Source organism: Vanacampus margaritifer, chromosome 2 (genome assembly GCF_051991255.1).
Source record: "Vanacampus margaritifer isolate UIUO_Vmar chromosome 2, RoL_Vmar_1.0, whole genome shotgun sequence".
Lineage (NCBI taxonomy): Eukaryota > Metazoa > Chordata > Actinopteri > Syngnathiformes > Syngnathidae > Vanacampus > Vanacampus margaritifer.
This window is the reverse complement of record NC_135433.1, coordinates 35777643-35800933: the sequence shown is the minus strand read 5'-3', so window position 1 is coordinate 35800933 and position 23291 is coordinate 35777643. Positions and strand designations below refer to the sequence as shown.

At 39.3% G+C, this 23291-nt stretch overlaps 4 protein-coding genes across 10 annotated transcripts; 1 reads left to right on the top strand and 3 right to left on the bottom strand.

Annotated features, from left to right (window-relative positions):
• The first annotated feature begins 446 nt into the window (after positions 1 to 446).
• LOC144044280 (E3 ubiquitin-protein ligase RNF212B-like) lies at positions 447 to 5675 on the top strand. 5 transcript variants are annotated; one of them, XM_077558608.1, is made up of 14 exons: positions 447 to 568; positions 646 to 784; positions 1073 to 1196; positions 1289 to 1341; positions 1657 to 1731; positions 3861 to 3967; positions 4044 to 4146; positions 4220 to 4248; positions 4319 to 4359; positions 4666 to 4690; positions 4773 to 4839; positions 4939 to 4996; positions 5068 to 5098; positions 5177 to 5675. In XM_077558608.1, exons 3-14 carry the CDS (start codon positions 1097 to 1099, stop codon positions 5235 to 5237), a joined length of 750 nt encoding a protein of 249 aa, XP_077414734.1. In that variant the 5' UTR covers positions 447 to 568; positions 646 to 784; positions 1073 to 1096; the 3' UTR covers positions 5238 to 5675. The 5 variants fall into 5 exon arrangements, with proteins under 5 accessions (XP_077414734.1, XP_077414736.1, XP_077414733.1 ...); XM_077558610.1 differs by having other exon boundaries at positions 495 to 784; positions 4773 to 4834; XM_077558607.1 differs by having other exon boundaries at positions 495 to 784.
• A 258-nt stretch (positions 5676 to 5933) lies between these two features.
• On the bottom strand, positions 5934 to 10145 carry homeza (homeobox and leucine zipper encoding a). Its single transcript, XM_077559125.1, has 3 exons — positions 9721 to 10145; positions 8889 to 8979; positions 5934 to 8538 (listed from the first exon to the last, which is right to left on the bottom strand). The coding sequence occupies exon 3, from the start codon at positions 8509 to 8511 to the stop codon at positions 6541 to 6543; it is 1971 nt and encodes a 656-aa protein (XP_077415251.1). The 5' UTR covers positions 8512 to 8538; positions 8889 to 8979; positions 9721 to 10145; the 3' UTR covers positions 5934 to 6540.
• Positions 10146 to 12069: 1924 nt separating this feature from the next.
• On the bottom strand, positions 12070 to 19201 carry dhrs1 (dehydrogenase/reductase (SDR family) member 1). 2 transcript variants are annotated; one of them, XM_077559315.1, is made up of 9 exons: positions 19059 to 19201; positions 18107 to 18255; positions 16388 to 16531; positions 15836 to 15915; positions 14621 to 14753; positions 14414 to 14557; positions 14256 to 14325; positions 13292 to 13372; positions 12070 to 13215 (listed from the first exon to the last, which is right to left on the bottom strand). In XM_077559315.1, the coding sequence occupies exons 2-9, from the start codon at positions 18248 to 18250 to the stop codon at positions 13079 to 13081; spliced, it is 933 nt and encodes a 310-aa protein (XP_077415441.1). In that variant the 5' UTR covers positions 18251 to 18255; positions 19059 to 19201; the 3' UTR covers positions 12070 to 13078. The 2 variants fall into 2 exon arrangements, with proteins under 2 accessions (XP_077415441.1, XP_077415442.1); XM_077559316.1 differs by lacking the exon at positions 19059 to 19201 and adding an exon at positions 18746 to 19024.
• A 334-nt stretch (positions 19202 to 19535) lies between these two features.
• On the bottom strand, positions 19536 to 23279 carry c2h14orf119 (chromosome 2 C14orf119 homolog). Of its 2 annotated transcripts, none has more exons than XM_077555796.1 (2): positions 21903 to 23279; positions 19536 to 20084 (listed from the first exon to the last, which is right to left on the bottom strand). In XM_077555796.1, exons 1-2 carry the CDS (start codon positions 22317 to 22319, stop codon positions 19911 to 19913), a joined length of 591 nt encoding a protein of 196 aa, XP_077411922.1. In that variant the 5' UTR covers positions 22320 to 23279; the 3' UTR covers positions 19536 to 19910. The 2 variants fall into 2 exon arrangements, with proteins under 2 accessions (XP_077411922.1, XP_077411921.1); XM_077555795.1 differs by having other exon boundaries at positions 21867 to 23262.
• Positions 23280 to 23291: the final 12 nt, after the last annotated feature.

The window sequence follows — 23291 nt, the reverse complement described above, 5'->3', positions numbered from 1 at the left end:
TTTACAGCCTGTAAGTGCAGATCGGACCAGAAATAAATTCCCTTTAAGTTAGCACGCTCTACAGTATACCACAACCAGTTAAAATGGGACAGATTATCAGTAAACCATGACAAAAGTTGTGCTCTACAAAATGGCTGTGAAAATATTTATATACAGTATTTATATGAATAACAAACCAGCAGGGATCATGTCAATGTGTGATACAATCCTACATATCCAGAGTCCATCTTTAAAGTATAAAAATGTGATGAACATCTATTCGAAGTGATTGAGCAGTTTTATTTTTCACACTACGCAGGTTCAGAATCGTTGCCTCTGTTTAATTGGGATATAGAGTAGGCTATGCCAGTTACATAAAATTCAGACTTACATTTGTAACACTTTTTTTTAAACATACTTTCATTTTAAAAGTTCAGCACAGTTTGTGTGTGGGGGGGGATTTTTTTTTTTTTTTTAACAGTGTACCAAAGAGGATGTTTTCTTTTTAACCAAAGTGTTGGGAAGAAAACACAGCTTCCTCACTAACAGTTTGCCTGGTCCTTCCTAAAAGTTGCTGACTTTTAGAGAGGTTCTGAATGTTTATGGATACAGGCCCTAATTATTTGCTGTTTCGTATTTATAAATATTTGTTTCATTTATATATAGTGTGTTTGCATTCATCCCGAAGTTCAATGGATGGATGTCTCATCAGTCGCAAGTGAACTGCTTCATGAGCTATTGCTAGCATGCTAACGGCTGCTAACTGTTGTCCATGTTTGTCTTACACTTCTCAGATTTGCGGCAGGTAAGATTTCGAAAATATTAGAGTATGTTTTCTATTTAATAGTTTAAGTATTGTATGTTTGTAGTAACACATGAAATTCGATTTGAAAATTTGAAGTAGCAACAGCTCTCCAAGCTAACACATGAAGATAATAGCTAGCATGCTATTAAGAACAATTGTGTGATAGATTGAATACAGCCTACTTAATGTGGTGACAAATAAGTAACATGGAAAAAGTAAGGTTCAAATATTTTATTGCATCTGAATAGTTTTGATGTAGCTTTTTTTGTTTTGTTTGTTGGTTTGCAGCTAAAGTAGATTATAGACATACAAATGGACTGGTTCCACTGTAACAAGTGCTTCTTAAGAAGAGGATCAAAATTCGCTGTGTCCAACTGTGGACACATCTGCTGTGAGGCTTGCATCAAATCTGGCAAGGCTTGACTGTTTTTATAGTATTCTAATTCCTTGTAATAAGTGATAGACAAAATGATTTGAGTTACTCGATTGTTCATTTCCCCTCAGACAAATGTGCCATTTGTGGAACCAGTTGCCGTTATCTCCCCATCACAAAAAAGGTTGGTGATTGTTTTGGACCTTGTGTTGTGATGACCCAATCATATTCAAACAGTTACGCTCTTGGAAAAATAATGCGTGTACATATTCATCATTCAGAAATTGGTCCACTTATGAAGAGAAAGTAAATTGAGTTATCATTAAAACGAGTATGCATAAGATACAAAAATAAATGCATTTGTTTTCACTTAGAGCACATGCATCAAATTAAAGGCCAGATCCAGTCAGTCAGAAATTATTTCACTATGTATTTGGACATTTTTATGTTTATATGGTGTGATAATGGTCTTCCTAAAAAAAATGTCTTTGTGTTTTAGATGGAACCACAGCAAAGGATGTTTTTCATGGATCCTGCCAAGCTCATACAGTCACGGCTAGAACACATTTCACAGGTTTGTTCACCCCAAACACTTTTTTGTCCTTTTTTAAAAGCGCTGTCATTATGAGAGGTACTTACAGGGTCGTTTTTAGCTTCATGGGGCCCCTACTTTGCCGAACTACAATGAAGAGATTCCTAACCCTTTAGAGCAGTGGTGGACAAACTGGGTTCTCGAGGGCTGGAGTCCGGCAGGTTTTGGATGTTTCCCTGCTCCAACGCAGCTGATTCCAATCAACAGGGTCGTTATCATTCCTTTGCAGAGATTGCTGATAAAATATCAGCTGCGTTGGGGAAGGGAAACATCCAAAACCTGCAGGACTCCGGCCCTCGAGAATCGAGTGTGCCCGCCCCTGCTTTAGATGGTCTGCTAAGATACCACAATCTATTCGATATTGATTAATTATGGAACATCCATTCTTCTTAACTATCAAGGACATGATAAAAACTCCACAAACACTAAGTTTCAAGTAAAATTTTGCGGCTGAAGACACTGATTAAATTTAGTTTATCAACTTATTTGCTCCCAAAAACGTATAAATAGGTTCTATTTTAAATGTTTTAAATGTCCCAAAGACGTATTTATACATTTTTATGTTTTTTTTTATGCTAGAGCATACAGAAGGCTTAGATGCAGCCTCTCAACTGCAAAAAACGGTTGAAGAAATGGTTATTACACAAACGGCCAGCAGGTGGCAGCAGAGCATAGGAAATGAACCAGGACCATGTTGAAAAAGCCCTCAATTACTCAGAATTCTAAATAGATTTGTGAATAATGATGAAACTTAGCTATATTCTAATGCTAATTGCTGCAAAATGGAAACAGATAGAAATATACTCCCCCCCCCCCCTTGTTGATATAAGAGACTTTAATCTTTCTTTTGGTAGGTTTCATGGTTTTCTAGAAATAGAACACAATATTCTGTGGGACTTGCAAAATCAGTCAAAATACAGTAAAAACAGCCAGGAGCGAAGGGGATTTAATTTAGTGAAAATGGCTGCCAGTGAATGAATTAATGAAAGTAACATGTCATAATTACTTTAGTGTTACACAAACATTGACATCAGCAAGGATGAGATGAAAATATTTTCATAATTCTAATTCAACGATATAAATTTAAATGATTTTGAATTGTCTTAAAGTGCAATAAGTCAGGTCTTTCATAAGTGTAAGAAAATACTTTTAAATTTCATGTGAACATCAAATTTTAAGAAAACCCTAAAATTAAAAAAAAAAAAAAAGGCCTCTAAATTGTTGTTTTTTTTTTAAAGGAATTTATGGGAAGATATTAAAATAATCTATTCATTTTTTTATGAATCGATATCAGGCTAAGAAATGAACATCTATTCGATATCGATTATTCTTTTTTTTTTTTAACCCAGCCCTATTTTATTAGCAAAACAGACTAGTTAAAATTAAACATCCTAAGTTGACAGTCCTTTTGACGTCAAAAAATAAAACAACTTTTGAGTGTTTAAAAAACTGGCAAAGGTTATCAAGCAAATAGACCATGAGTTAGTATTCCTATGTTTTGATTACAGTAATATTGCAGTAATACAGATTAAAATTAATCTGTTTTTCTATTAAAAATTGTGATGTACAGTGTCTCTTTAAAGCTTGTACCCAACTACAAATGTGTCACTTTTAAGCATTTTCTACAATAATATATATATTATACTAGTTGAACTAGGCGCTGGCCAATGGAAGGTTAACACCTATAAATAAATGCCTGAGGCTAGTGAGCTGGCTAGCAAAACAAATAAACAAACTTGCTGAAATTCAAATCAAATAGTTTCACCTCCAACATGTGCCTTACCTTTCTCCTTTGACCATTTTTCTTCTTTCGTTTTCCCGCGCCGCTGAGATAACTTTTTGATGCCGTTCTCAGTGTCTGTTTAGAACTCTCGCTAACGGGAAAAGTAGATGGGTAGCTGTCAATCATTCTCACACAGTTAGTGACGTAATAGTGTTATTTTATTTATATCCTGTTTATTTTTAATTTCTGGTGGCTTGGGGGCCCTAAGCAGCCGCCTACTTGGCCTATAGGAAGAAACAACTATGGGTACATATTCTATTGATGACCTAAGAAAGCCCTGAATTAATATCTGAAAGTGAATGTAGTGCAAACGTGGCTACTCCCTCAGATAGCCGATTTCCAGCAGTCTCAAATGGAGAGAGCAACGGCATACTTCAAGCACAAGTCTGTTGAACTGGACAAGCGCCTGAAAGAAGTCACTCAGCGAAGCTACAGGTGACTTAAGGATGTGTTCCCATAAAGTGAGGCAAATATTTGCTGAGATTGCCACCGTTGCTTCTTTTTCCGGAAGGAAAATAGCTGAACTGAAAAGAGAGAATGCTGATTTAAAAAGCCAAAATCTGGAGCTGAAAAGAGAGATGGCAGAGCTGAAAAAGCCTCTTTCGCAAAGGAGGGTACGTGTTGTTGCTAAATTTGATGTTTGTGCTTTTGAAGCAGTTGCTAATAGTGGAAGTCTCCTCTCCATAGGGTTCTCCAGGACAATTTCCCACAAATGGGTAAAAGCCAATTTACTTCTTACAATGAATGACTTCTGTTGAGGCTATAACTGAAACTTTTGCCTCACAGTGTCCGAAGGATCGCGCTGCCTGTGGCTGTCACGTCGCCTGGTAATCTCAGTTATCCAATTCTTTCTTCCTATAGAGTTGTTGTTTTTATCATGTATTTATAATTTGGCAGTCTTATGCAAAAAGCTTAACCAATTTCCTGTGAAATTGCAGAGGGGTGTGTTTAAGAAGATTAAACGGCATTACACGATGTGAATCAAAATACAGTTGCAGATCAATTCAGAAATGTCTTATTTAAATTCTAATGATGCAATTCTGATACATGCAAAACCCTTGCCACTGGAATTTTTTTTTTTTTGTAACTGTTGGAACATTTTTATTCACGCTAAACTTGTCTTTTATCTCCAGTCACCCCTTTTTTAAGAACTATGAGGTATGTTTCACACACTCAGACTTTATTTTTTGTTATAAGTCTCAAACTAGCAAAAGAAAAAGCTTCGTGTTGTGCTTTTCAGTCACCGAGGTCCAGCAGATACCCCATTGTGGAACAGAGACAGAGGTCTTGGTCTTGCATCCCGTATGGTTGAGTACCAGGATTATTCTAATTCAATTGCTTACAATTTCTGAAAAGATGTGTCTAAATTAGAAGAAAATAATTTATCATGTGTATGTTATTATTAGACTCCTGGATCGACCACTTCCCTGTCAAGCCAAAGCCCTCTTCTTGAACGCATAAACAGTAAGTGTGTAATGTTTCTTGTGCATCTTAGTTTTGATGTTGTCAAAATAATAAATACTGTTTTTAAAAAGGGAGCCCGACTTCCGCCAGCCCATCTGCAACGTGAGAAATGCAATCTTAAACATTTGTTATTTTGCCCCTTATTTGCATATTGTGCTCTTCAATTTCTGTCTTCCACAGAACCCCGAACCTCTTCAACTTCAATCTGATGAGTGGCTTCTTACACTCACCTCGGCGTTAATCAAACCGGTTCTATTTGTAAAGACCCATCAAAAGGTGTGGGTTTTTTTGGGGAGCAGGATTATTTTTTGTACACACTTCACTTCAGTTGTTGCACTGTGTTGTTTTCCGTTGAGTAATTTAACAGTCATATGATCTCACTGCTCTGGTTTCTTCATGGTGCTCGTTATTCCTGGGTTAGATTCTATACACGCACACTGTAAATTGTGAGGGGCATTATTACCATTAAGCTCATATTTGCTTGCCAAATTTACAATCAAAATTTCATGCATTCATGCAAAGCAATGTTCTTACACAAATCTACCTTTGAATGTGTTATTGTAAAAACTTTACAAATTAATTTTTGGGGAAAAAATTGATTTGAAACAAATGTTAAGTGTTTCATTATATACAATTTCTGTAAAACTACTAAGTGAGATGACTTGAAGCCTGTATGCTATTAAAGCACTTTAAAGATATTTCTAAGCAAATGTGATCACTAGCTGACTCAAACTCGAAGTTACCGGTAAATGTATCCCAAGTTATCTGGTTAGATCGTAAGAATCACAGGATAGGAATGAGTAAATGCATTGAGTTAAGAAATCACTATTATATCCCCCCCACCTACAGCAAAATTTAAAAACAAGTATTTCATCAGATTGGCCAAATGAATCAAGGAGTGTGTTTTGGATACATACTGCATAAGTGAATGGCAATGTTTGTTACATCTTTTTTTAATCTAAACTTGTATAAATTAACAAACAACAGCAGGTTAAAAAGAGGACAGTGTTTAGTACAATGAAATAACGGGACTTATTAATAATAACGGCAGCAGGCTCCAAATCCAAAGTGCAAGATATCAAATTAAAAGGGGGAAATGTCCAGTGTGCATTCCTTATAAGGAATAATGGGTTATAAAGGAATGATTACACAAAATGTCAGTGGCAAAGTCAACAGAAATCTCATCCACTTTACTCGGGTACCAAAAGAACCACCAGTTTAAATTAACTGCTACAATGGGCTATTCTGAAGTTTACTGTAAATCTAAACAAATAAGAAAAAAATATAGCAAACCAGTGTGCACTTTCCTTTCCTATTTACAGTAACACAGGCAGCAAAGTTCTTCAATTTCAAATATATTATACAAGCAGAAAATGAAGTAAATATATACATGACACAAACCTTGATTTGTGCATGTACATGGAAGACTATTATGTTACAATCATGCCTCAGATAAAGCAAAATGTAAATAGCAAATGACAACTAAGCTTGCTGGTGGCGACGATATCCGGGGTTCTTAGTCAACACGAACCCTTCAGTCTGCTTTAATCTGCAACAACAGGTTCTTGGTCAGTCTCCCCAACAACCTGAGCTGAAAACCAATCTCGCACTTGCTGGTAACTCATTTTGGATTTCTTGCATAATATGTCAAGGTCTTTTTCATTGAGTGAGCCCGTTGAGAGGAAATAATTTACTAAAGGCTGGACATTTGGGGAACCCGCACAGGTTCCGTTCACTTGAGATTTCCGTTTGCGGCTACCTCCAACCCGCGGAGACGTTCCTGAGCCGTTAGCTAAACCGGCGTTATTCTGCTGGGCGGCGAGCTCCGCCAAGAATTTGTCACGGACGCCCTTAACCCATCGCAGCTGTCCGTTTTTGACCGCATAACGCGTGTCCCCAAACCACTGGATAACATCAGCTCGGGGTAAACCTGTGATCTTAACGAGTTCTGTGTAATCTTCGCTCTTGGGCCACTGGCAACGGAGGAAGTGCTGCTTTAATAAAGCCAACTGCTCCTTGGTCTTCCTCGGTCTGCCACCAGATGTCCGGGATGTGGATGCGGTTGAGAGGTGTAGATTCTCGCCCCTGGCTGAGTGGACCGACTTCTTTGATGTGCTGATGTTGTTTGGGGGCTGTTGGTATGGTGACGCTGTAAGTGGTGGGGTTCCAGAGGGGGAGGAGCAGGGAGAGGTTTTGAGTGCGTCGGGCGGTTCTTGTGGAGGAGACTGTTGGTCAATCTTGCAGGGCTTTACCAACTGTAAAGGTTCTTCTTCACTTTGCTCCCAGTCTTTTATGCTGTCTCCGTCACCAGACAGATCTTCCAACGCTTCGTATCCCTCCGCCTCAAGGTCCCGTTCCCCGAATGTCTCAAGGCTGTGAGACAAGAAAGCTTGAAAGAAATGTGAATTTCTTATCACGTTGCTCCGGGCTCCCTCTTGGCCCTTCCCGGCGGGATTAAAAAGACGACTCTTTTGAGTCGTAAGTGAAAGCGGTTCGCTTTGTTGTTCGTGTTTGCCTCCTACGGCCGTGAGGTTCGAAAAGCCCTGGGCTGCTGCCAGACTTCCTCGTCCGACTCGGAGCTGGTAACGGCTGTCGCTGAACCATTTGCGGATGTCGTTGCGGCTCAAGCCAGTCTCTTCCTGCAAGCGCCTAAGCTCCACCTCTGCAGGCCAGTTCTCTCTCAAAAAGCTCTTGCGCAGTGCAGCCAGCTGAACTTTAGACTTTTTATAGCGTCCATGGCGGTGTTGTTGTGGAGAGGACCCCGAAAGGTCTAAGGACACCTCAGCAGCAGCGTCGGCGGCTGTGGTAGCCGCCGCATTAGCACTTGATGGTATGTCACTTGGAGGGCGGTAGAAGTAGGAATCCTGAGGTGGCGGTAATGTGGAACTGAAACACGGGGAGGTGGATTTGGTTGGTTTACAAGAATCTGGTGATTCACATTTTGGTTTGTTCTTCTGAGGCGTCACACTCGGGAAAACAGGCTCCGCTTCACAATCTTTATCCTCCATTACTTTGGCTTCCTCACTTGTTTCAGCTGAGTCATCAAAGGAATACGGCACCGATAGTTTCCGTCGTGTCTCTTCTATCTCCTCTGATGACCAGCTGATCCCATATTTAATTCTCTGGACCATAAACCAAACCTTAACTTTGTCCAAGGGCAAAGAGCAAGCCCGGGCAAGGGTGTTGACCTCAAGTGTCGATGGGTATGGAAACAAGTTAAAGGCTTGGACTAGCTCTGGAATGGAGTCCAGCTCGCGGGTTTGATCAGAGTGAGTCCACACCAGTTTGAGTTCTTCTGACACAAGGGGCAAGCACACAACAGAGTTGTGGTTTGTGGTGAAACTGGACGCAGAGCTTGGGTTGCTTTCAGGTGACCTGGCAGGGAGATGCGAATCTTTAACAGCGTGTTTATCTTCTTGCTTTACTTTACAAACGGCCTTTGTTGTTTTACTATCCAAGAACTTCTTGGTCGCATGTGGTCCCACTCTGCCATTTTGTTCATCGTAGGTCGCCATCTGGGCCTTGCAAGTAGGGTCTTTCACCTGGAAGAAAAAGGGGGTTATTTTATATGTTGGTAGTTTTGGGGGGAAAAAAGTGTCAGACCACATGAGATCATGTTTATATTTTAAGGACTTTTGTTTTGCCCTCATTGTCGAAGTCAGTTATCGGACAGCTGTTTCCCCTCCCCCCTCTACTTTGAACTCCTTATTCTGAACTCCCACTGAAACGAGTCGTATACCCGGTCCAGACTGGGTTCCCCTCCCCCAAAGTGTGGTGGGTGACTTTTGTTTTGTGTGAGCAGGGGGGGGTGGTTGGGGGGACATTGGTCGCAAAGGGTGGGAGTGTGGAGAACGGACATCCATGAGAAAACCCTTCACGGTTACGTTCTCACCCTTTTCTTGTTGGGCTTTGTTCCACTTCAAGTCTCCAAAGACAAGTAGAGCCCCTTCACGAAGGCAAACAGCAGAGCAGAAGCCTGTGAACTTGCAAATGGAGAAAATGATCCGTATTAGTCAGCTAGGCTTTAATTATATCTTCCAAAGTTAAAAAATACTTAACACAAAAACACCTCAATGGAGTTTGAGAAACTTTGTTAAATGTTAAGCAACAGGTATCCATAAAACAAGCCAACGTTTTAATGTAACTTTTATGTAAAACTACAGAGGCTAAGCAGTATTGAGTACACCAAATATTTTTTTATTCACTGTATTTTATGAATGAGTAGTCTGTAACAAGCACATCCTGGGCACTGTGTTCAGTTTATTTATATATATATATATATGCCCAAACATTTTCCTCAATATTGAACGTTTTAAATAGGAAACAAGAGGAAATAGTGCGCATCTTGTTTTGAGACTGCGCCATGGCCGAAGATTTAGGTCGCTTTAGCTACGCAAGAAATGTGTAACCAAACCACGAGCCAACTCTTAACGCCACAATGTTCGTCATTCGTGACCTATTGGAACAAATAGGGGCGGTAATGTAGTAGCCGCCCCACGTTTTTTTTTTTTTTTTTTTTGGTAGTTTAATTTAACACGTAAACCAGCGAAATAACAAACATTTATTGAAATAAGGGGGAGTATAGGGCTAAAAAGTTGCTCGTTGTGGCACTAACAATGGTAGTCGAGCCTGTGCCCCTTATGGCGTACCAAGTAAAACGCTTCACTGAGCTGGCGCACTTCGCCGCTAAACACACTTAGGTCGAACGTGAAAAATAAACTTACCACAAAAGAATCCGTCGTCCCCGGGTTCCGTGTGAGCAAAAAGACAACAACAACAAGAAAAGCCTCAGTTTCCGTTTCGTGAGAGGCGGCTCTAAATGGCCGAAGTTTGGAAGAAGACTATGGACACAATGCCCGTCCGTCTGGCGGCTTGACCCTTGGTTTATTTAACCGAGCACCGCGTCGGATTAACGGCCAAGGAAAGCAAAATGCGACCGCGACCAAGTTTGTCGCCCTTTGGTCGGACTTGGTCTCGCTCGACCCCCGCTTAGGCGTCTTTTATTTCCAAGTGGGAGCTGGGGTTCGGTCGCGATCGCTGCTTGGTCCGCGGCCGCTTTTGTTCTGTTGAGAAGTGTTTCCACTGTCCGGCCAGATCGAGGCGAGGCGGAGCTGCGGACCAGGAAGCCCAACAAGGCCCAACTGACTGTCACCGCCTCGGCGGGGTGGGTGTGCCATTCTGCCGGGGAAGGCTTCACATTGGTGGGAGGAAGCGTCTGTACAACAAATCCCGGCCACTGGGCGAAACACTTTTTTTTTTGTCCGCTTCTACGCAACCACATTGCGCGCCTCCATCAGATCTGGGCCACATACTATTTACGATGAGATTTTTTTTATTTTCTCTGCCAACCAACAGCACAATACTCTACCGTGTTAGTCCTTTAATAGGGGGGATGTCTTTATTTGTACAAATTGCAAATGTATTCACCAGTATATAAAGATGGTGCACATCATTTTGAATGAAATTAAAGGACTATTACAGAGAAAATGTTACAGTTCTGTGGTTGGGTTTTTCCATCCGCAATCCGGCTTTAGCATTTCCTCAAGCTTGCGTGAGGTTTCGCTAGATTAATCCACATTCTAAAAACACACCCGTAAGGTTAAGCAAAGACTCTAAATTGTCCTTTAGGTTAATGTAAGTGTAAATGGTTGTCTATGTTCCCTGCAATTGACTGACAACCAGTCCAAGGTATACTCTGTTTCTTACCCAGCTGGGATAAGCATGTATGAGTGTGAGGGTTCTCTTGTGCAGGAGTGTCAAATTTATTTTTGTCACAGGTCGCATCGTAGTTATGGTTTCTGTTAGAGTGCCACTATGATTGCCTACGATCGCCAATCATGACAAACTGATGGATAACTAGTTTGAAATCAGAAACCAGTAAATTACTAGTTGGCAATCTATTTTAAAGGGGGGATAATTAACGAACACATTTTGCAATATCTCACTGTTGTGAAATGAAGACAATTTGCAAGAAACATGAAGTCGACACACATGATTTGCCTTTTTGGGCCACAAAAAAGTATGTCATGGGCCAGATCTGGCCCCCGGGCCTTGTGTTTGTCACCTGTGCTCTAGTGGTACACAAAAGACTCGCGGCATAAGTACAGCTCAGTTGTATTTAACCTTTAAGTTCAATATATTTGTATGTTTATTTGGATCAAATTCACCTAACTTTTACATGCAATACATTTTGGTTTGTGTCTTGCAGAAAAAACAAAACTTTACAGTATAATGATGCTTAGTTAAAATAGTACAATATACAGTTACGTATATCAAATAAAAATGGAGTTTAAAATTAAAGGACTATTGTAGAGGACAAAGTCATCTCAAGGCACATAGCTCCCAGAAAAGAGAAAAATGGACGCACACAACAAACACAGTGGAGTGAGCAAAGAGGCCATCAGATATTATGTCAAAAAAAAAAAAACTTTCCAAGCAGCACAAAAATGTCTATCTTACACACTTTAGTGTTTGCTTGGTGGGTGCTGCTGGTTTTGTTAGCAATAGTCTGCATCTGTGATCTGAATGAGCAACATTTTCCTTCCCTGAGATCAATTAATGGAGGCCACTATTTCAGGAAATGTATTACATCAGGTGTGTCTAATTACCTCATAAGAACAAATGTAACTGTTCAGTCCATCAAAAAGATGTATCATATGACAGAGCAGTGACATCACATCCCTTCCTTTTCTCATCATTCATTCATCTTGACTCTATATTACTTGTCCACATTATGGTTGTGGGTGAGCTGGAGCAGCTCCCTTTGTGAGAAAGGGCGTGATAAACCTTGGACTGGTCGCCATTGAAAAGGTGTATAGACAAACAATCATTCACGCTTACTTTCACACCCTCGGACATTTTAAAGTCTTCAACATGTCTTTGAAGTCCTCCCATGCATATTTTGGGAATATGGAAGGAAGCCGCATCATGCGGGCAAACCTACGCTAGCACAGTGAGAACATGCAAAGCATAAATTTGAGTCTTCAGTGGACCTAAAAAGTTTGGTGGATGTTGAACTATAGTAATTTAATCATTGTTACTTCCCCTGTTTTGAATAAGACGTGACAACAGTGTTACCGCATTTCTTTATTTATCAAGATAGATGGTAAAATTCTGCACTGTATAATAGCAACACACAAATATACAAAATGCATTAACATTTCATAAAAAATACTGTGTTTTACGTTTTGGCGGCATTCATTTCAAATATAGACAGCCCAGCTTCATAGTTACCTCAAATACAATTTTATATTCTTAAACTAAGTAATAGTGATAGTAAGCAATAGCGGAAACCTCTAAAATTGAATGACCCTTCTCATTATTTCATTGTATTTTTCTTGGCTGCACAGCTACTAGATTGTGGATGTTAGATTTTATGGTCCAATCAGATTTCGGCCTCTTTATGCCGCAATGACAACGTAATCATAATCTGCCCAGGGCCTTCAGAATCACTATTGCCGGCCGATATAATTTAAACTATACTAGCGATGGGACTGTTTCTTTAACCAGCATTATTTCAAATTTGCCACAGCCAACTTTAACTATCAAAACACATCTGTAAACATTATTTAATTTATGTTCTATATTTAAGTACGTGTTAGCATCTCTCTGAGTATGATTGCAACCCCCCCCCCCTTTAAATGTTTTTTTTGTCATATCAGATAAATATTGATTCTTAAGTGCTACTACAGAGGATATGGCACAGTTACATGCTGTTACCTTGCGTTTTTGCATAGTATTTATGGTTTCTATTCTATAATTGTGACATAATAGTGGTGGTATTAAGATGTGGATTAAGTCAGTTAAGTCCCAATACCAATATGCACAGCCCACCACTGTATTTAACAACTGTTGGACCCTAGAACAGATAGAATCCATTTCCATCATTTCCTCTGGCAAGAGTTGTTTCAATATGAAAAAAATTGGAGGTTGACTAGCATCCTTGACACAAATAGAATTCAAATTTAGAGGTTTTGCTATAGTAGCCATTCAAACTTCCCGGAGTCTTTCATTTAAATAGACACTTGTGGTGACTGGATTAAGTAGTGACAAAGAGGTTTTCAACGCCACTTCTTCCTGTGATTAGAAATGGTTGCTTGTCAAGGGAAGCAGAAAGCGTGGCATTCTTATAAAAGACGGGACCAAAGATGAGAGCCAGGAGAGATACGGGACTTGGGTCAGCAGGAACTTAAGGGAGGTAAAGTCTTCTACACCTCGCCCTGGAAAAGCAAACAAACATAAATAACACACAAACACCAGTGACTCACTTTCTCATTCTTCCCAAAAGTCATTCACCTTCGAGATCTTGGATCTTGTAACGCCTCGCCAGGTCGCAGGTCATGAGAATTTTGCCGCTCAATGACATCAGGTTTTTATCTTTAAAGCAGCGACAGGATTCGTTAGTTGGAGCTGAAGTCAAGTCAAAAATGTTCTTTGCAATAACTTGTTCCGTGTGCTCCCACGAGTTTAAATGTGGTATTCTGATATTGCGTTTGTGGAGTAAGAATTGAGCAGAATAATCAACCCGTTGATGTCAACGTGCCCACGGACATATCTTACTACTTGGACATGTGACGTTCGCAAGGCAAGCACGTGAGTACTATGACATCAATTTCAGTAGAAGTTAGGGTGCGGTGCCACATACATATAAGCCACCTTGGCTGGCTGAAAACGGCCGGATCAGTCTTTTCAAATGGGAAGTCAACACGCAAAAAATCTTGACAATAATATGTTCTACCCAGACCCACTAGTCTAAATACGGTCTTTTGATTAATATTGCGTTAGTGGAATATGAGTTAAGCAGCAAAATCCAGCAGTTTTGATCAATATCAGGAGGCGGCCATTTTGCCACTTGCTGTCGACAGAAAATGACATCGCAATTGTTCAGGTCACAGGTAACAACTAATCACAGCTCAGTTTAAGAAAACAGGTGAGCTTTGATTGGTCGTTGCTTGAGCAACTGTGATGTCATCTTCAGTCGACAGCAAGTGTCAAAATGGCCGCCCCCTGAGACGGATAAACATGTCTGGATTTTGCTGCATAACTCATATTCCACAAATGTAATATTAATCAGAATGTCATGTTTAGACTAGTGAGGTCACATATAACATTATTGTCAAGAAATGTTTAAGGTTGACTTCTCCTTTAATTCTTATTCCATAGATGCAATACTAATCTTGTTTAGACTTGTGGGGCACATACAACAACACAATGAAAAATGTTTGATTTCCAAATGTCAGTCAATGTAGAATAGGCCTACCTTTAGCGAGGTTGACAATACACCGGCCACTAAATTCAGTGCTTTCTCCATTGGCAAACATATTCTTAGACTGAAGGTGAAACAACAGTAAGATTAGAGAAAATGACTGACAGACTCTATGCATGGGGTGCTTCTGCTAAGGAGGGATGTACCGGTACCTTGGAATCTACTTCCCGTGGTGCATCATCTGAAAGCAGGACCTGAGTTATTAGTTCCGTCTTCACTGGTCCCGGCCACAGACTGACCGATGCCACTCCCCTGCTCCGAAGCTCCACAGCCATGTCTACTGCCATGCGGTCACACTGTAAACAAATTGTTTAATTCCTCGATACATACATTTGACATCTTATCAAACACCAACTTACTGCCGCTTTCCCAACACCATATGGCACATTGAAGAGATATCGCAGCCCTCCAAAGGATGAAATGGTGACAATCAAACCCTGACCTTGTGCCACCATCATACGGGACGCATACACTGAGGAGATATAGTGGCTTCTACCAGATTGAGCACACAAAACAAAAACAAAAAGGTTGACTTCATTACTTTTGTTATTGTTATTCACAAACAGTCACACATTGCCGCAAAAGGTCTTGTACCAACACTAAAACTGTTAACTATTAACGAGAGAATACCTTTTGGAGCCATTTTCTTCTACTGGCACTGCACATACATTCACTGTGTTATTTTGTATGCTTCTGTGGATCAGTATTACTGCACTATCCTCAAAGTAGTGTAGTACAGTACCTGTTTTTTTTTTTTGGGGGGACGTGAAATGAGCATACTGCATTTCTGCCTGATGACCGTTTTTTGTGAACACGTTCAGCCTGGCGTCTGAATTTTTGAGCGTCCAGTTCATTTTTGTTTAAGAGTGCTACGTTTTGCACGACTTGCAGGAGAAAACTTGGCTAAACACCAGGACACATTTTTGGAAACATCGAACTTAGTTGAAAATTATTAAATAATTATCTAATAAAAATATTTTTTTTATGGTGTTTGGTGGTATGTACTTCAAATGTGATATAAAACGTAATTTAAATGGTATAGAAATTTAACAAGTTACTGAAACACAGTTTTTGGGAGTAATTATTGATTATCAACTGTGTTGGAAGCCACAGGTAGAATACACTAAACGTAAATTAGCTAAATCAGTGGCTATTCTTTATAAAGTAAAGGATTTCCTAAATAAGAACAGTCTTCAGATATTGTATTCTTCTCTTGTGTTGCACCACCAAACATATTGGGCTGAGGTTTGGGGAAATGTAAAACAAATATAGACCAAGTTATTAAATTACATAAAAAGTGATTACAATAGTAAGCCTGGCTGCAGAGAATCAACTAATCAATTATTTATAGGATCTGTTATTTTAAAATTGATGGATATCGTGTATTTGAAAACAGTGGAAATACTTTTATTGTGCAGTAAACAATAGCCTGCCTGTTTGTATTCAGAATTTCTTTAAGTTAAGGGAAGGAAACTATATCATTTAATTATGTTTGAAACATGTTAAGTGTCGTCATTACTGTGAAGTAATGATGATGCAGTTTGTAGCCACGACTAAGCATGCAGGCCAAATACCTCAGGCCTGTGTTGTTGATGGTGTCCCAAAAAGACGGATCGGTCTCCCAGAACTTTTTGCCGTTGTTCTCGAAGATAGCCTGCAATGACACAGCATATTTGTCATGACAGGAAATAACATGATGGGTATTAATCACAATAAGGGATTATTTCCCCAGGGCTGCCACAAGTGATTGCAGTTTGCAGCTCAAACAAAATGTTGAATTAAAAAAAAAAGGCACATAATCCATCATCATGTGTGACATTACTAGAGATGTGAGAAAAGCTCATGACACTTTTGCTGAGTAAGCATCTAAAAATTTAACTCCAGTGTGTTTATTTTGTGACGCTACTTTAGAAAGGTACCATTAATACCCAAGAGGAAATGTGCAATAACATAAACATGAAATCATTTCTTGTATGGTTAATTAACATTACTGTGACAACAGTTCTCACTTGACATTCTGATTGGAAATGATCCATCCATGATCCAAGCTAGAAACTTGAAAGTCAAGCAACATTACAAAACAGACTGCATTACAGTATTTGATTTAGTGCTTCAATGCCACCAACCTGTACTCCAGCGTATGCATTGTTCACCAAGAGGTCCAGTCTGCCACTTTGCTCCAATTTGATGCGTTCAAACAGTTTCTCGATGTCGCCATCGCTGGTGGAATCGCAGATGACCGGCACACACTTTCCACCCCTCTCACTTACCTGAGGAGAGAGCAAAGAGATCATACCGTATGTATGTACACTTTATGGGGAGCAGTTGCCCCATAAAGCCATTTTGAGTTTTAAAATGAGCAGATTGGCTGGGTCATTTGTAAATGTAAAAAAAGTTAATTAATTAAAAAAATAAAAAGGAAAATACCTGTATGTAAAATTGTTTATAACAATAATATAATTCATTCTCTTTTTTAAACGGTATCATTCATAAGTCAGTTAATTATTTAAAAAAATTATCAATTTAACTATTTCTATTAGTTTAACATTTTTTATTCCACTTTTGTTAACTAGAGTATGAAATCCTAGACTTTTTTTTGTTAATAAACTTTTTATTTTAAGAAAAGATTATTAAAAATTAGTGGTGTCAAGCGATTTATTTTTTTAAATTGTAATTCATCGCATGACTTCAATAGTTAATTTACGATTAATCACAAATTTTAAATCTGTTCTAAATGTACAATATTTTTTTCTAGGTTTTTATACTCTTGTTAACATAAGTGGGGAAAAAAAATTAATAGAAAAAGTTCAAATGATTTTTTTTTTTACATCTATATCCGTCAATGGCAGTGAACGAGTTAATAAGATAAATAAAATTTGTATAAGATTAAATATTATTAGACTTTGGACTATCAGTGGTGATTAGGAGAATATCCAGCAGATGGTGCTATAATGAATTCAAGAATACTGAATCCACTACAAAAGAAAGGAAGGTGATTATATACAGTGTCAACAACTTATTTGAGATAGGGACCGGACCATCCTGCAAATGGCGAAAAACCCACTGAAATGCACTGGGGATTATTATTATTATTTGAATATGTTTTACAAACCTAACTAGTACTAACTAACAAACTACATTTTCCACAGAAAACAGGGAGGATATAGGAAATGGACAACAACAAAAAAATCCCAGAAAAAAAGTGTGAATATTATATTAACCATAATAAAAACTTTGAACATGACAGCAAAAACATCAATGATTTAGTCAAAGGTGAGTATGAATCTATCTGATACTTTTAAGAAGTGTTTCTTCTCTTTGCCAGCCCAGATGGCCAAGTTTGCTTCATTCTGATGTGCTACTGACGTATTTCCAACAAGCCCAAAATGTCATTTCTTAAGAGATGCATCATTGATAAAGGCGGCTAGGCCAATATCAGCCGCCTGTTGGAGGTGGGGCTCAACAGCCATCGCCGTTATAGACAAACAAGCGAGCGGGGGTTGGGGATGGGAGAGCCGCGACAGGGGCAGGTGCAAATAAATGAACGTAGGGGGACACGGTGGGTGGCTGCGACACAGCAACAACTACACATAAAGTTTTTCCTCCCTACTGGCCATACTGGCCCACTACATCTGATACTGGGGCACGTACCCTAGTAAAAGGGGTCTGGTGCAATAAACCTTTCTCATAATGTCTGGTACATGTATACAGTAGTCTCTCCTTTAAATAATCCAATAAAATAAAGAGGAAGTAAAAAATAAAAAGTACCCAAGCTGGCAAGAGACTAATTTCTCGGTATGTCGCCGAGCTATGTAGTTTTTGCCCCACCCAGCTAATCATGTCACCTGGGTTGCTGTTTCCTGAAGAGTCTTTTCTTGACGTCCGGTGATGTAGACGGTGGCGCCTGCCTCAGAAAGCTGCAGCGCTATTCCTTTCCCAATGCCTCTGGAGGCACCCGTCACTACACATATCCAGCCGGACAGGGACATGTTCTCTGTGGGCGTGAGTAAGGACAAAATAGCAGATTGGATAGCAGTCAATCAACAACTGGCATAAATAATGTTGATTAAAAAGAAGCAGGAAAGTAGTAGTCTTAACATCTGTCCCTCTTTCGTAAAGCATTTAGCACAGTCGTAAGTGTACAAAAGACACACAAGATCAAGTACTGTACAAAGTACAAACCAGCTCTTGACTTACAGTATACTGTGGTACCTCAAAATTCAATGGTCACAGTACACAATTTGACAAAAATGATCTTAAATTTGTTTTAATATGTGCTGCTTATTCTCATGTGCCTGTTTTGGCCATCTAAGGATTTAAAGAGAGCAGACATTCAAAAATTAGAAGTTAGGCTATAGTTTTCAGCTCGGGTGTAGGTTCTTGGATGCTGAATAGTGGGCCAAGGCTAAGCAACAACGCCTCTTAAAAGATTAAAGTACACCGTCATTTCTCAACTCATTCCTTTCGGCCATAGTCCCGTTTACCTGATAACGCCGAATGACGACGCACGAATGCTTGATAATAAAGTCAAGGGTGAACAGTGTACAACAGTTAGTAGGTGAAGTGGTAGTATAAAGAGTTATTAAAATTGACAATTTTTGCGAAATATGAAGCGTAAAAAACGAGACTGCATTCAATGTCGAAGTATTCTATAGCCTATAGTAAAATAAAAATGTTATGCAAATGAAGTACAAATAAAATACATTTTGAGGAGGTTGCTTTGTCAATTAATGTCATAAATGTTATTAAACATAATAGTGAAGTAAATAACCACAACGAGGTAAAACAGCAACTTACAGCAAGTGGCGTCGCCCAGATATTTTTTTTCCCTGCGAAGTCTCGGTAATTATCTGGCACTATCAGCTGCAAACGGTTTGCTGCTGATAGGAATGCAACGCCCACTTTCTTCTTCTTTTGGCCACGTTCTACAGTAGCTACTGTTGCTTTACTGCCCCCCTATGGCGCGACTTCGATTTTACAATGCAGTACACTGTATGTGTACCTCACATAAACAGTACAAGACCCCCTCAGAATGTGCGTGCGGTCACAAGCGGGTCCCAGTTGCCCACCTACGAGTTAGGTGGTCTATATAGACCATAATATTGTCAATTTTGTAGAGGATTTCCTATAATCATATGTAGGTTGCAATGGCAAAACCCACTCTAGGAAAATAAATACTAATACATTTGACATCTTTAAAATATTTTAAAATAAAATAAAAAAGTCTTGAAGGCATTTTGAACCTTTGCATCATGCTGAAACACAAAACAAATCTCAAGGGTACAATGTGTTTTTTTATTTTATTTGTGCAGTTGACAAAAATGTCCACACAATACAGTATCAGGAATATAAATGAGGATAGAGCTCGGGCCTCAATCATCACAATTGGTCCATATACAGTATCAAACAAAATGGCTAGTTTGTTCAAAATAATAATTAAAAAAAAGTATAATAAATAATTTTTTTGTGTGATGTTTCCCTGAAGACTTGTTTAAGAAACAGACTTTTCAAAAGTTGGTCATAATGCAAGAGTCTATTTAACACAAAGGTTACACCTCATACATGTATTTCCCTTTTGGGAGAAGTTACTACCAATACACAATCATTTTGCCTATTGTCCCTGCATGATTTTCAAGATGGAATCATGACTCAGTCTTTGCCCGCTGTACCCGCTACACAGTTGTAAAAGTGGGCGACAAATATGGGATCCCTTTCTTCCAGTATGTGCAAGAAATGATTGCGCTCTTCTTCTCCCCAAGACTCAAACCATTGTGTCCACAGGCGTAGCTGGCATTCAAAAATGTTTGGTAGTCTGTCCTTAACCTTGACAAAGTGCAAAAAGGACAAAAAGTTAAGGAACATTTGTGGATCATTCCATGACAATCGGAAAGACATTTTCTGTATCCCACATTAAATTTCAAACAACCCACATAAATACGAAAAACATGCACTTGTTGCATAAATTAGTCATCTGGAGACAAAAAGTAATTGGCTGAAATAAAATGGATACCCGAGTATTATTAAAGGGAAAGCCAAATAAAACGTTTTTTTTTTTGCCAACATCACGATTAAACCCAGAAAACTGGTGCACCGTGACAGTCGTCACTTGAGCCTTTGTACTGTTATGTCATTTTCAATCGACAGCAAGTGGCAGTACAAGACAAAATGGCCGCCCCCTGAGATGGATAAAATCAGGTGGCTTTTTCTGCTTAGTTCATATTCCACCAATGCAATATTAATCAGAATACCATGTTTGGACTAGTGGGGGTGCATAAAGTAAAAAAGAAAACTTTCGACTCACTGCCATCAGGCCCAAACCTGTCAAAATTTGGTACATTTTAAATGTTTTCATTAACCTGTCTTATTGGTCAGTCTGCATTAGTGTGCTATATTTATAAAATATTCACCAATCTTAAGTGTGGAAAATAGTTTGCTCTCTTAGGTGATACAATGTTAATGTTTTGTTTTTTTTTGTCTCCTGACAAATGAGGATTTTGGAGTTACAAGTATTCCGCCTGACACCAGTGATATCAAATGTAATGTGAGTTTTAAATCAGATTTTTTTGGTATTATTTGTTGATATGTAGAGGTGCAATGATGAATTCACAACTAATCAATGATCAAATTAATTGATAAAGATTTTGATCATCGATCCCAGACACTGATTCCAGTTTCCGCTCATTTGTTTTGTTGCACATTTTCTAGTTTCGAAAACATAATGCTTTAAGTATTCTATGGTGATGCTTTGAGGTCTTCCTTGGTCACCTTCATTTTACCACATAGCCATTTTTTTTGCACTTTGTCCATCGTTTGCAGCAGTTAGTTTTAGACCTAAAAATTACAAACTAATCCCATATTTCCCTCCCTTTATTTGCTATAAAAAAATTGTGACTAACAATTTTTTCTCATGCTTTTTTTTTTTCTTAAAGTGTAGCAATTTGAATCAAAATTGGTTAATAAAACATCTGTGATTTGCCTTTTTTCCCCCCACCACTTGAGTACTATTACTCTTGATCAATAACAATACAATTGATTTGTAACCATGTTACTGTAATGAGAGTAAAATTAAATGAGTATTCAGATAATATATCGCTTCATATATTTTATTGTTTTTTGTAGATTTTTTTGCATAATATGTTTTCCAGCCCTGCGATTGGCTGGCAACCAGTTCTGGGTGTACCCCGCCTACTGCCCGAAGCCAGCTGGGATAGGCTCTAGCGACCCTTGTGAGGACAAGCGGTTAAGAAAATGGATGGATGTTTTCCAGCTGCCTGAGTGCCTGAAACATGGTTGCGCCAAACACAGCAAATATTAGGGGTGGAAAACTTTGAATGTCTCACGATTTGATTCCGATTTTTGGGTCTCTGATTCGATTCAGAATCGATTTTCGATTTTGCTTCAAAATGATTTGATTGACAATGATTTTTGCTTCAATCTATAGATGTTCAAGGAATCGTAATGATCTACTCCAGTCTGACTCGCTAATGCTAATTAGCGCGCTACTCGCAGCCCTTTTATCACTCAAAAGAAAGGCTCCACACTGCAAAAAACAACAACTTTTTTCTCCACTGGGTGTACATTGTGTGTGGCTGGCAGTGCAATTACCTCAAGAGTACTGAGAGAGTCTAAAAGGGTGCACACCTTCCCAGGCACGGCTTTGCCCACCAAGTCCTGCAGAAATCTCTCCCGCTGCGAGGAAGTCCATCCCTGGAACCAGCTCAGGATGCACCTCTGCTCCTGGAGGCTTGCATAAGAGATGGGCACCGGCTCTCCGACCTGGCCTCCGCTCGTAAACCTGCACGTCAGATACTCCAGGGTGGGAGGGCAGGCGACACCCTGGGGTGCCGAGGGAAAGCCTCCCGGTCCAAAAGATGACAGGCCAGGCGGCTCTTGTGTTGCCATGGTCGGTGACGCCGCAGTCGTTGTCGGCGGCGGCGCCCCCCTGTGCATGGAGCGATAAGGACCACACAAGCCGTCTGTGGCCGACATTCTGCGGCTGTCGGTGGAAAATTGTTGCTGGTGGTCCGAGTTTTGGCTGACGTGATTGAACCATGACATCTTTGGACAAGCTGTTCGGTTTTAACATGAGAAAATCAAGCATGCATGCAGTGACTTATCTGCTTTAAATGGATCGGCAGTACCGCCCAACTGGGGATATCCTTCGGTTTGTACAACATAAGTTGTACGGGCAAACATCAATATGAAGTACTCTGTGCACGAACGCATCTATATTACCCACCTTTGGTAGCCTAAATGTCACATTTAAAGATAAGCCGTCATGCTCAGGTCTGTGCTACTTCCCTCTTTCCTTTCCTCTTCTTCTTCTTCAGTGCGTTTATAACTGCGGTTTGCAAACTGCAATGGTGCATTACCGCCACCCATTGATATGCAGTGATTACTCCTTTGCCTTGCAATCTAAAATAGTATTTAAAAACAAACTAAAATGAAATAAACTAAAGCGCTTGGATTTTCAAAACATTTAATTTAATTTAAAACTATTATTTTTTATGGCTGCTTATTTATTATGCTTCTCTTTAGTTCATCTGTCTCATATTTTACTTCCTAATTACCTATTCTTTTTCCATCCATCCATCCATCCATCCATCCATCCAAGATATGATCCAGGGCAGGCTCTGCGGTGACTGAAAGGTCTAATTTGTGGTGAAGAAAATGGGTGACTATATTTCACCAATTTAGGAGGGGTTAGTCACTTTCAAATTTTTGAAATTATATTTAACGCGCCCAGTAAAGTGTTTATATAACTGAGAGGAAATCCAAACGAACGTGAAAGTTTCAAACCGACTGTGCTATAAAGTTCGAACTTTGACCCTCAGAAGCATCAGCACCGCGCAGAAATTACGCAAATACAGTACAGTAGTTCGCTTAATATAAAGTCACATTATTAACCAAATGTTAAAATTTGAAGTATATGTACAAAAATAAATGTTGTGAAGAAAATCAAGAGACGAACGTATTTTTGCTCTCGGATGGAGGAAGTTGTCGGCGATGACGTCGCCTATGGGAGGGCGT

What these genes read in the sequence shown, in the direction of transcription:
- LOC144044280 (XM_077558608.1), top strand. Translation starts at nt 1,097, where the DNA reads ATGGACTGGTTCCACTGTAACAAGTGCTTCTTAAGAAGAGGATCAAAA. An exon ending in TTGGTCTTGCATCCCGTATG is followed by an intron (nt 4,840 to 4,938) that starts GTTGAGTACCAG and finishes TGTTATTATTAG; the next exon opens with ACTCCTGGATCGACCACTTC. An exon ending in TCCGCCAGCCCATCTGCAAC is followed by an intron (nt 5,099 to 5,176) that starts GTGAGAAATGCA and finishes TGTCTTCCACAG; the next exon opens with AACCCCGAACCTCTTCAACT.
- homeza (XM_077559125.1), bottom strand. Translation starts at nt 8,511, where the DNA reads ATGGCGACCTACGATGAACAAAATGGCAGAGTGGGACCACATGCGACC.
- dhrs1 (XM_077559315.1), bottom strand. Translation starts at nt 18,250, where the DNA reads ATGTCCCTGTCCGGCTGGATATGTGTAGTGACGGGTGCCTCCAGAGGC. An exon ending in TTCAGGAAACAGCAACCCAG is followed by an intron (nt 16,532 to 18,106) that starts GTGACATGATTA and finishes CTCTCTCCTCAG; the next exon opens with GTAAGTGAGAGGGGTGGAAA. An exon ending in TATTGTCAACCTCGCTAAAG is followed by an intron (nt 13,373 to 14,255) that starts GTAGGCCTATTC and finishes GCTGCTTTAAAG; the next exon opens with ATAAAAACCTGATGTCATTG.
- c2h14orf119 (XM_077555795.1), bottom strand. Translation starts at nt 22,319, where the DNA reads ATGTCATGGTTCAATCACGTCAGCCAAAACTCGGACCACCAGCAACAA. An exon ending in ACTCTCTCAGTACTCTTGAG is followed by an intron (nt 20,085 to 21,866) that starts GTAATTGCACTG and finishes CACTTTGTCAAG; the next exon opens with GTTAAGGACAGACTACCAAA.